Below are 12,871 nucleotides of genomic sequence, written 5' to 3'. Positions count from 1 at the left end.
TCTTCTCTCCAACAAGAACTCATCCTCTTGCACCCTAGCACCTCTAGAATACCAACACAAACTTGTGAGCAGCAGACCTTTTTGTAGGTGACTCAGTTTCTAAGCTATTGTCTCCTAACCTTACTTTTCCAGAATTTGCTCTTTAACAACAGGAGAAGATTCCCTGAGGCTGTTAATTCATTTTACAACCAATTGCAATCTATTGCTGTGGCGTAAATTGCTGTGATATTGCCAGGGTTTCTATGGCACGCTAGCTCTGGCACGTAGTCTCTCAGGTTTGCCTGTAAGCAACATTTTGAGAAAAAAAGTACAGACTTTCACTTTTTTAAATGCCAGCTTGAAAAACTGAAATAAATTTGAACTGAACAGGTAGAACTTAGTTTCAAACTCCCTTTTTTACTTCCTGAAGTGGGGGGCAGTTTATAAACGTTTATTTGTGAGAAACAAAACAAGCTTTCTCGCGAAAGACTCAGGTCAGACTCTGCAGTGAAGCACTTTTATTAAGCATTCTTGCAAGAGTGGGTGTCCTAGCTAGTAGGCACACCTGACAGGTAAAACATTCGGCTTTTTATTCCCTATCCCAGCCACAAGGTCCCTCCCTCGTTTCCCCATTGGTTGGGTACTCCAAGGTTAACTTCTCAAGGCGCCTACAATCCCCTCAGGGGATGTCTGATTTTTGTATCTTATCACCCATTCCCCACAGTCCTGAGATTTAAAACTCTAGTTAACATTACAAACAAACAGATAAAAGTCTTATGGTCAGTCCACTGATTTACATTACACACAGGCAGATAACAGTCGAAATTCCTTGTCTTAATTTCTTTCTAATTCTGCAAAAGCAACACCAGTATTTCTCACATTCTTAAAAATCTGTTTGTCCCTGTAAGAAGACACAGCAATGCTGGCATTACAGAGATTTCTGCTTTGAAATTGTCTACTTAAATTCTGTAAAAGGAAAAACCCTAAGAAAATAATGAAATAAAACAGCCATATGAAATGCTACTTAAACTTTAGAGAAATCTCCACGTGTGTAGAGAGAAAGGGCAGGTCTGTTAAACATTGCATTGTAGAGTAAGACAGTCATCTAGTGCTTAAAGCTAGAGAAATTAAATTGAGCTATGCTAATTTAATTTCATTTTTATGCTGGCCCTTTGCTAACATATAATTTTTCTGTATAACCTGGTTTCACTGGTACATTTTTTTCCAAAAATTATCTGCATAAAGTTTAAGCTTGTTTTATTAAACAAGCCTGTATGTGTATTTCTTGCCTGCCTACAAGACAGGTAAGCTAAGGTACAGAGAAATTATCTAAGTAAAGATAACTATTTAGCTCAGCTCTGCTGTTTCATTACTGATTTAGAGAATGTGAAAATATATCTACCACAAAAAGTGTACTCCATTGTCTTATTGACTTGCGGAATCAAACTCTATAACTCAAAGAGTTACAAAGAAGGTATGTTTATTCGGCGCCAGGCGCACGGGGGATCGCTCCACCACAAACGTGCGCACCCGACTCGGCAACTTGCTTGACTTATATTTGTTACAAAGTTACAAAATCATATGATGACATTATCCGCCTAGACAAAGACACAACCTGTCCCCGATTTCGCATGTAAATTAGGTCTTTTCTTCCTTTCATTTGCGTGATGTCTCCCGGTGATGGCCGGTGATGGTCTTTGGGGCCTTGGGAGATGAAGGCTGATAAGTCCTGAGGCTTTCTCACCCCTGATCTTCAGATATCGCTTGGCCTCTCGCAGAACCGGTTTGTGCCCTCAAGGAAGCTGGAGGACCCCGGAGGTATTGTGTGAGGAGATAAGCGTGACCTTTTACAGCTTGTGTGAATTTTGTCCTGTCTGAAAAATAAGCTTTATGCTATTGCGATAAGTTAGTATAAGGTTTATTAGCACATGTTAGTATAAAGCTCTACATCATTATCACAATAGAAACCTAATAAATATTTGTCTAGGAGAACAAACAGATTGATGTTTAGAGGTTTTACACATTATTGGGTATATGTGAATGTGTGGGTGACTCATGACTACTGGCAGCAAAGCAAAGACCCATTTTTCCCAAAAAATCATACAGGACTCATGTAAGACCTTCCAGTTTTTGTGCAAAAGCTACAGCGCTGCACTGTAGCCAAGGCATGGATATAAAAGATCTTTTATTTGGAAACCATTTTATGCTAATGTGTAGACTGTAAATCAGGCACTATGTGAGCCTCACAGAATTCTTGCCCCACAGCATTGTGTGTGCTTCTGCTACAGACACCCTGACCTGCAGGCAAGTAGCTGCAAATGCTCCTGAGTTGTAATAAAGGCTGGAGAGGGGAGGGGATGTTGCAGATACACAATTATTTTAGTTAACAACTTATCATCAAATAAGTAGTCAAGCACTTGTTAAGCACTTGTTAATCACCTAGTAATAGTTCAATCAACTAGCTAAGTACTTGCAAATAACTCAAATACCTATTGATTAAGTAAGTATTTATTTGAATCACATAAGGATCAAACTGCAAGAGTTACATACCACACCTGATGGGTACCTGTTACCTTAGCTACAAGACCCTGGTGAATGTATTTGTTAGGTTACCTTAGCTGTTACCTTAACTACAAGACCCTGGCAAATGTATTCCTTAGGTTACCTTGGCTGTTACCTTAGTTGTTACTAAAACAAAGGGACTGGTATCTTTTTTTTGACCAATCACTGATTTTGGAAAGTTTGTGTTGGTTGGGAACCAGTCAAGGTGAAGGGCTAAACTGATAGATGCACATTTTATGCATGCTTTTGTTGGCAAATGTGATTCTTTTGTTTGAGCTGTATAAAAACCCTGAAAATGGTAACTAACAAGCACTTATGGAGGAGCACATGTTTTCCCAGTGCTGCATAATAAAGAAGTGCCTGGCTTATCTGCATTCCTGTGTAGATAAGTTCTTCTGTGTTGTGGACAGGGACAGAATTTCCCAAAATGGCTATATTTATACTTCATGAATAGATAATACCATAAGGCTTTACAGCAACATAGGCAGCATTTGATTTTGCCCAACAGCCATGGACTATGGTCAAGGGGAACTCAGGTAAACTGGGCTTGCTGTTTCTGCTGTAACACAGGGACAGAAAGAAAGCAAGTGCTGAATGTTGCTGTAGGAAAATATCTTCCCATTCACCATTAGTCTCTCTTGTGGACACCCCAGGAGCAGCCAGCTACCTTTCCATGGCTCTGTTGTAGACAGAACACGTACATCCACCTGGAATTTGCTTTGCTGTTGCTGCTTGTGGTGCTGTGTTCCTGCTGCTCAAAATCACCTGCCCTGTGGGCAGACACTGCAGGGTGACTATAGCAATGGATTACCCAAGCATTCTGGAGCCAGTTATGGTACAAGCTAAGCACCTTTATTTCCTATAGAAAACTAATTAAAACAAAGACTTAAAACAAAGTCTGGGGAAGGATGGAGCATTTGAAAGTGCATAAGATGCCTTGCTCTGCCATTCAATTAGAAGATCACTAATATAGGAAATATTAACTTGAAAATGTTATCATAGTTCTACATTTCTGTAGGTGATGAATAAAATTATTTGTAAGTGTGAATTTATTTAGCTGTTTTTTGGTAGTTAAAACACTTTATTTGTTGAAAATGCAACACTGCTTTATAAATTGGATATTGCTGATACAGATAAGACAGTGGCTCTCACATAGCTGCTCATCATGTGTCTGTTCCTGAAACAGATGGGTTTATGTGTGTCCTGACTCCCTCTATTGGCACACAAGAAAAGTTGTGTTTAAAATACTTTCTGTGTCAGGAGCTTACAATGATAATAATGGGTAAGACAAATTTCTCGCTACTTCTGTACCCTCTCCAGAACAATGTAGGAGACATGTTTTGCAAGGTTCACTTCAATGTTGTGTTGACCTAAATGAACACTTACAAATCTATGATAGTCATTGGATATTTTACAAGATATATATGTGAGCTACACATTACGTGGGATGGATTTCTTATTACTGATGAAAGTTTATGTGCTGTTACTCTGTAAGTATTGTTCCCTACAATAGTCAAACCCAGCTGGGATCTTATAAAAGGCTGGAACATTACAGGGACTGAGCAAGCTGCGTTGCCCAAGGAGTAAAACCAGAGAACAGTCAGTGTCAATGAGTGTTCCCATGTGTTCTCAGCTTTCTGTGCTCAGAAGTGGTTTGACAGGACAGTTCATCTCCCTGGATCAGCTTACCCATACTGGCTGGTTTCTTACAGTGGGAGCAGCATTCAAGCCAATCTTGCACTCATTCAAACCCCTTCATGCATGTGGCTTAACTGTGATGCTGTGCCTCCTAAGACAGGGGTGGACTCTGTCACCCTATTTACCATACAACTGTGTAAATAAAGAACAGTCTTGTGTAAAGTGCTGTTCTTAATATAATGTAGTAGTGGTTTTACAAATAACATGTTAATATACAAGAAAATGACTACTCTCAGACGTTGCTGCATAGAAAAATACTTTAATTACTGCACAGCCTAGACTTAAGCGGTGATAAAATACAAAGTTTAGACTGCGTGGGACATTACAATGAGCATAATCTTTCCCTTTAGCTTGATGTCACGCTTCATTGCAATTCCTAAAGTTGATTGTGCAAGACACTGTATAAAATATGTTTGGTGACATTTTCTGCATTGCTTAACATAAAAAAATATATTGGGTTTCCATCCAAGTTAACTTTTAAAAAAGAATTATCGGAAAAGATGAACCTCTACAAAAATACAACACCGGTTCAGACTTACATGCTTACCTGAGAGAAAAAAGAAGTTGACTAAAAACACAAAAGCATTCACATGTACAGTGGGAAAAAGGCGACCTTGGTAGATTGCAAGACATGAGAGCAAAAGTGACAATGTGGGAGCTCACATACTTAGTTTAGCAGTGATTAAGTACAGCAAAAAGAAAAAAGTTGAAACATGGATGTGTCTAAGCATCTACAGTATATGCTGTGTTTTTGTGCTCCTTCATTATGATGGTACCTTGTTGAGGCATCTTCATTTTCTCCCCTTTTGGCCTAAAATGGGTTGGTGAAAGCTGACCCTGCAAGATTATGAGAGAAAGGTCGTTACTTTCCAAGAAACATGGTTAGGAGAGCTAGGATTAAATGATCTCCATGTTCAGTCTGGAAACCTAGAACACCTGACTGATTACATCAGAGTCTATTGCTGAGAAGGAAGGAAGCCAGCAGATCTAGAACTGGTTAGAAAGATCTAAAGCAAATCACCTACACCATCTCCATTCAGACTCACCCCAGACCACAATGACCAGAATCTGTCACCGTTCAATGATTGGCCATGACCATGAAATCACATTAGGTGTCAATCACTTCAATGGGACAAACAGGTTGCAGTTGGTCAGGTATCTGAGCTTCCCTTCTCACAAAGGGATGATTCCACAAAGTTGAGTCTGAAGTCCAGATACCAGGAAACTTTTCTGTATTATAACATCATATATATGCACGCAGTGATAAACAGAGAATGCAGCCTGTCCATTTCTGCACACCCCCACATGCACACCTGACATTTTTTATGCTTTGTTAAATATAGCGATGTAGCACCTTAACAACTTCTGACTCATGCATTGTGGAAGTAGCCACCATTGAACAATGCAAACATTTTTGGCAAGGAAAGTCAGAAAACTAGAAATGACTAAACTGACTTCTCTAAACAGTCAAGCACAGAGCTAGAGCAGCAGTTCAGGTTAATATTAGTATGTAGCAGACTAACACCATATGCTAAAGTTACCTTCTAAAGTTCTATATGAGTATGTGGAAGAATATTTGGGAGACATTAGTTGTCTTCTGCCCATTCCATGAGATCTTGAGAGCACACAGTCTACATATATATCCCAGAAATCCTGGGCTAAATCGTTGAAGAGTTCATTGTGCTTGGGCTTGGGGGATTCCTTTAGGAACATCATGAAGTCCCAGAGATCAGCAACTGTATCTGCTAGTTTCAGTTTCTTCATTTCCACCAGCCCATGGGATGATACCTCCCAGCAATGATTGTCAATCTGACCCAAGCTTGCAGGAGTCTCTTTTTGATAGTCTAGATTGGCATAAACCAAGTTCAGTATCAGTATACAGCCCAGCTGAAGATACCACTTTTGTTTCCATACAGGTTCCATACTCCAAGAAGACATCTGAAAGAAAGTGTATACAATCACAGTGATTCTTACATAATTTTCAAGGGTACTCCAAGAGATGATTTATGTATATATACAGAAAAATACTTCTTCTCAAACCATGCAACAAATACCAGTCAATGAACCCTAATGCTGGAACCAGGTTTGCACGTAGAAATTGTTAATGCTTTTTAGAACATGAAAACCTGAAGCAGAAAGTTTGAAGTGATTGCAGTCTATGTCGAAACTGCTCCTTGAGTTCAAGACTTCGTGCCCTAAACCCGTGTGCTTAGATCACCAGTAAAACCAGAATTAATAGCAGATGCTTAAAGAATCCTAGCAGTATGGTATTTGAAATGATTGCGGACAAGAAGCACTGTTGCAGACATCCAGTCTTTCATGGAACAGTCTGACTCAGAAAGCTGGTAATGATGGGCCAGTAAATCAGACCCTTACACTTGACTGGGTGAGTTTAGTCAGCTTATGAATTCATTCAATGGCTGTTGCAAGGCTGGAAAAAGGCAAATTCCTTTCTGGTTTATGTTAGAAAATTAAGCAAACTCTTGGTACAACTGTTTCTAGCACATACGTAAAACAGAAACTATCTGGACAACTGGCTATAGAAAGAATAACAATGCAGGAAGCATAATGAGAACTTATTGTAGCATGAGATGCTACAGAGTCTGTGTTTATTATTGCATATGGATTCCCTCTGGGAAAACCACAGTTTTCATATAATGCATATTCCATATGCTCAAAGCAGGTTTAGACAGAACATCACCAAAACATGTGATTTTTTTTTTTTTCAGTCCTTCCTATCAAGATAAAGTGCAGTGGAAGAGGAGGGTAAACATAAAGAGGGAAACAAGCAAAAAGAAAAGTGAGCACAGGAAGAAGTTTGGAGAAAAACATGTCAGTCACAACTCTCAGACAGTGCCCCTTATTTTGGTATCCTAAATCAATTCTGTGTCAAATAGTTGGTGCCATGCTCATTCCCACAGTTTCCAATTCAGAAAGTAAAATACAATTAAAAAATTATGTGAGGTTTTGTGCAGGTACAAGGCAACATTTTGGGCAACTGTACATTTTACTGGGAAGTTGGCTAGAATTGCAAGTGTGCTCTCCCACTTGGAATACCTTTGGGCAGTGGCAGTATGAAAAGTCAGTCTTTGATGTCTGTTAAGTGTTAACACATAGCCATTCTTGCTGCAACTCCTAGTGATACAATTAAAGAGAGGATAACCCAAAAAGAATAGAACATATTTGTGAACTGTTGGCAAGAAGATAGAGCTGAGGTAGGACTGTGGAGTTCACAGTCTTACTAGGCTGGATCAGGAAATAGGACCTGAAGCCTCAGGGTTCAGGGATGTTTTTTAGTTTGAATGTGCCATTACAGAATCACAGAATCACAAAATGGTAGGGAATGGAAGGGAACTCTAGAGATGTCTAGTCCAACCCCCTGATGAAGCAAGTTCACCTCCATCAGGTCACACAAGAAATCATATAGGCAGCTTTTGAAAACCTCCAGAGATGGAGATTCCACACCCTCTTTAGGCAGCCTATGCCAGGACTCCCATCACCCTTACAGGAAAGAAGTTTCTTTACTTTTACATTACTTTTTCTTTACTTTTATATTTACACTGCTGCAGCCATCTGAAGTCCCCAAATTCATGTATTTCTCTACCTCACCGTTCAGACTCAAGGGAATGAGGCAGACAGATAACCCCCAACCTAATTCCTTTCTAAAACTTCACCTGCTAGCTACATTTCAGCAGGCAGCAGGATTACCTGCCTTAGCATCCCAAGAGTTTATGAATGCATTACAGTTTCTCTTTCTTGGGTTGTTAGAAAACTGGCTCCAGCAAACTAGCAGGGATGGAAAAGCCTCTCCTCACTTCCACTTCACTTCGCACCAGCATTTAGAGGACAGATATAGTGGCAATTTAGCTACAAAGTAAGAAAACGGCAGTTGGGAAGCCACCAACATTTTGAGTTGTTCTGATTTAATGCTTTAATCCAGCTAAGAACTAAAATTCTACGGATCCATTTCAACACCTCAAACGGGAGCAGGGACCTCAGCAAGCCTAACAGTGGCTTTGAACTAGTAATATCTATGCAGTACAAGCCAGAAGAGTTTCACAAAGGTAGTAACTAAAGAGCCACAGCAGAAGTTAATACTCACAATGTTTCTGACGAGACGGAGAACAGTAGCCTTGAAACAGCAGTCGGTCGCTCGGAGAAAAAGAAGGAACTTCCCGTAGGGGTTGCGAGTGCCTGGCAGGCGCTGTCGGCTCGGCTGGTGGCGAGACGGCGCTGCACACCCAGCACTGCCACGGGCACAACCATCGCCGCGGCAGCAGCGCGACCTCCGGGGGCGGGACGGGCGACAGCGCGCGGCGGCGGCCAGCCCTCCTCTTCAGCGGGCTTCGGGGGCTAGTGGCCCGGGCGGCGGGCAGCGGCGATGGGGGTGTAGGGGAGACGCAGGGGGCCGTTAGAGGCAGAGAAATAAGAGGGATAGTAAATCTGTCTCCAAATCTTATTTTATATGCCCAGGTCTCCACCCACAACCGTGTCTCCCCACCAGAGCATGCATCCACCAAAGACAACACTTCAAAAGGATGGAAAAATGGATGTCCAGTCCAGAACTTCTAGGCTCTATGTGCATATACTATTCCAGTTCCCTTTTTATAGACACTCCCTGACTTGAGGTCAGTTTTACACAACTATTAAAAAAATCTCCCATTAACCTGGTTGCCAGGGAGGTTTTGGATGTCATTTTATTTGCACATAACAACATCCCCTCTAGAAGCTGCTGCCAGTGCTGGAGCCCACATCTGCCAACCAGCAGCAGCCCTTCTGTGCCAGTGGGCAAAGACTTTCCTGTCTCTGCTAAGATCATCAGTCTTTCACTTTCAAAGGAACTAGAATTTATTCAACATTACCATCAAACCATTAGCAGCCAACATCATTAAACTTGAAGTATTTTTACTAATACACTGAAATTCAGTGTTTCTTTCTAACCTGTTGTGGTTCAATTTCAGATTACAAGATGGATGCCATCTCCTTATGTCTAGACAATTCCTGACAAAGAATAACTTGCAGGCCTGCGGCTTTTGCCAGTGTGATTTCCTTTTCTATTAACTTCAGAGACCAGAGTCTATCCTGCATGGTGTGAAGATCTGTGAAAGTAAAGTCTTTTGAAGACCTATAGGACAAGAAGTGGTAAACTGGCTTAGTGTATAGAAACAAAATTGAAAACCAAAGGAAAACACTTGCATGGAAAGCTCAAGTAGAAGGTAAGTTTCTTTTTCATATACAATCACTCTGGCACAATGTGGGAACAAATACTTTGCCTGTATGTAGCTTCAGGCAACTTAAAAACAAATCTTTTGAATGTCAAGGTCTGGTGACTGCCTCACAGAAATTACATCTTTGTAAAGGCTTTTCAAAGGTTCACAAGGCACTGGTGAGACTTGGCCTCCTTCACAGCTTCACTCCTCTTTAAAGGCATGTGGTTTGCAAAGGCTACTGCTCAAAGTACAGTGAAAATCCCACCATCTGGCACACACCATAAAATCACTTCACTCTGCAACACTGTGTCCATGGAGAAATCAAACGCTGCTGAATTCATGCACAAAGACAACAGCTTTCTTCAAGGTTGTGTGTATAGCCGGACATCAGTATCTTTCGTGCATGAGATGTTGTCTGAAGGAACAGCCTGCTTTACAGCTCACTACCTGGTGATTTATGTAATGAGAGAAACGAGAGCAGTAAAACTGTGATTTGCTGCAGAGTACTCTTGTGATTTTCAACCGATCGTATATAAGTAAGTGAAGTACATGACAAGAACAGAAAGAGCAGGAACCGAAGCATCATTTAGCATGAAAATCAGACTTTGCACTGACTATGTCTAAATTAGTGTGGAGAGTTTTAAAATGGCATCAGCCTTTTGTATGGCTGAATTACAGTACCTCTGTGACTGCACATGCTTATATAAACAGGACTCACTGATGAGAAAGTATTGAGTCACCCCTGCATTACTAATTAGCACCATCTGAAGTAAAGAAATAACAGGGTGATGATGCTCTAGGCTCAGCCTTGGTTGTGGGTACTCACAGACCCATTACCTCAGTTTGAGTGTGGCACACCCACTAGTGAACAGCCAATGCAAAGCACAAGGGAAAGGCAACAGAACCAGTGCTGCCCAGGCAGAACAGAGTGTCTCCTGGGGTGACCAGGTAGGTTTCTGAAGCACAGTATTTAGAAAATAAGCCATCTAAATATCCTAAGACTTTTACAGAGTCTTAAATTAGCCAACCGCAGTAATTTTTACCATCATGTATGTATGATCGTGTACTCACCGGTATAAAAGGTTCCAGAAATGCACAATGGCACATTTCAAATGAAATGTCAGTTCCCTGCTGGTACGAGCTTGGTGGCGCAAGCTCACTCAGTGCTGAAACAGATCTGGTGTTATGTCAATGGATTTAACACCTTCAACTCACAACATATGTAAGGGACCTGTTTTAATTTCTTCCTCTTTTTTGAGGTTGAGCTGTGGATTGATTAAATTAGTTGAATTAACATTAGTTAGTGGCTTTGCTGTGCCAGTCCACCCAGGAACTTCATGTTGGGTTTGACCTTCTGCTGTGCCATAAGGAAGTTCAGTGCACTGAAAATAAGGCTCTGCTAAGGCAATGAGCTGCAGACCCCACTGCAGACCCACTGCAGACCATGCTGCTCTCAACAGTCCTGATTATTGAACAGCACTAAATTCCAGCAGGGAGCACCCCAGAAGCAGAACAAAGCATGAAAACACAGGGTCATTTAATATATGCTTGTCTTGGTATCTAAGGAGAGCTCAGGGCCTAAACCTTTATCCTTTGAAGAACTTTGCGGATAACCTTCCTGCCATCTGCAACTTCCCTGCACTTTCTGTGTCTCCCTTAAAAGTTCTTTTGCTTATCTCCTTTTCCCTATTATTTTCAATACAATGCTGACATTGCGTGCTTTACTGGGGTCATGGTGGCACAAGCTTCTGCATAAGAAGGACTTCTGAACCTCACCTACTGTCCAGATCACCTGATCACCTGATCTAGGTGGTCCTGCTTTAGCAGGGGGGTTGCACGAGGTGATCTCTGGAGATCTCTTCCAACCCCATAAGTCTGCCAGTCTTTCCCACGTTATGAACCACAAATCTGGACAAAATGTTCCGCTTGTACTATGAATTTGCATGGTAACAAGAAGGTCCTTCTGAATGGCAGCGCCTAGTTCCCTGTTGCTGCAGAAAGCTCTGTTATACAATCATATATTTACGGAGCATCATATTAAAAATAGGTATATTTTTAATGGTCCCACTAATTCCATGGAAAAGCTGCTTCAGAATTTGATTGTTATTACTAGAAACATTCTTTTAATTTCCTGATGTACTTATTAATGAATGGTACATGTCTATCTGTTCTCGTGCCTGCGAATTAAATGCTTTTCGTCCTTCATATTTACTTTCTGACGTATTTATAGACAGCACTTTTATCTCCTCTCCGTTTTTGTTTTGTTGAAGTAAACAAGCTGAGCCACCCTAAAACCTGTCTGTACAAAAGGCTCTCGAGCTCTCTGGGGATTGCCTAACCTCCCTCTACCCATCTTTTGTCCTCAGCTCAGCTATAGAACAATTAATTAGAAGCTTTCACAGTACCCCAAATGAGATTTCACTAGGGCCTTAAACAGTGACACTAATACCTTCCTACTTTAAATGGCAATGTATCACCCAAGATACGCCTTGTACTTAATGATAATTCCTAAGTACATATACCATTACCAGATTTCATCAACATGCTCTTACTGATTTTACTAGGGTTCATACAAAAAACATCAAATAAAACCATCCTAAAACCAATACTTTAAATCTGACATCTTAATTTTCAAACTTATTTCTCACGATCTCTCTTCACAATTTCTCTGCTAAGCCTCATATTCTCATTCCTTCCCAGGTGATAAACATGTCAAACTTTTTATCAGTAGGGTATTAGCATGGCAAATTTTAGTTTTTCCAAAGCTCTGCAGGAAAAACTGAGACCAGACTTTGGGGTCTGTGGTTGGCCAGGTCTCTTCATTTCAAAGATAAGAATTACAGTCTGGGTTCAGCTCACCTAACTTCAAAGACTTAACACAGACAGGGGTCCACAGGGAGCTATCAATGATGTCCTCAGGAGGCACCTCTCACTACTGAGTCCAGAGGGAGTCTCAGCAGCTTAGACTCTTCAGATACCTCAAGGCCAGGCCCATGCTTGCCATTTGCCAGTCATGTTAGAATAATCCTAAGAGATCCATTCAAAACATTTTCTGCAAGGTTTTACATATCACCTGTTTCAGAAATACAGATGTAGTCCTCATGATCACAGAGTTTTGTATTTTTTGCAGCAAAATTTTGATAATTTCTGTTCTGCCATTCACATGGTCCATCTTGCCTTTCTCCACATGGCAAAATGACCTTTGGGACAGAGGAAAGGCATACTTTGAACTCAGGAGATTTAAAACTTGGGTGCTCTAGGTGACAGTCACATCTCCTGCTCCTCCATTTATATGACTGAAAAATCCTCTGCTCTAAAGATTGTGTAATGGTATGATATAAGCATGTCCAGTTGGCAGAAATTAGAAGTATTTTTAGCTGAAACAGAATATATAGTTGATTGATTGGTAAAAATAGCATGGA

The 12,871-nt window shown here is 40.8% G+C and overlaps 1 protein-coding gene across 1 annotated transcript; it reads right to left on the bottom strand.

Annotated features, from left to right (window-relative positions):
• Positions 1 to 4,701: 4,701 nt before the first annotated feature.
• Positions 4,702 to 8,421, bottom strand: FAM237B (family with sequence similarity 237 member B). Its single transcript, XM_061997274.1, has 3 exons — positions 8,342 to 8,421; positions 5,781 to 6,177; positions 4,702 to 5,076 (listed from the first exon to the last, which is right to left on the bottom strand). Exons 2-3 carry the CDS (start codon positions 6,175 to 6,177, stop codon positions 5,051 to 5,053), a joined length of 423 nt encoding a protein of 140 aa, XP_061853258.1. The 5' UTR covers positions 8,342 to 8,421; the 3' UTR covers positions 4,702 to 5,050.
• Positions 8,422 to 12,871: the final 4,450 nt, after the last annotated feature.

Source organism: Colius striatus, chromosome 5 (assembly GCF_028858725.1).
Source record: "Colius striatus isolate bColStr4 chromosome 5, bColStr4.1.hap1, whole genome shotgun sequence".
Taxonomy (NCBI): domain Eukaryota; kingdom Metazoa; phylum Chordata; class Aves; order Coliiformes; family Coliidae; genus Colius; species Colius striatus.
The sequence above is the reverse complement of the archived record's forward strand: the minus strand, read 5'-3'. Positions and strand labels throughout refer to the sequence as shown.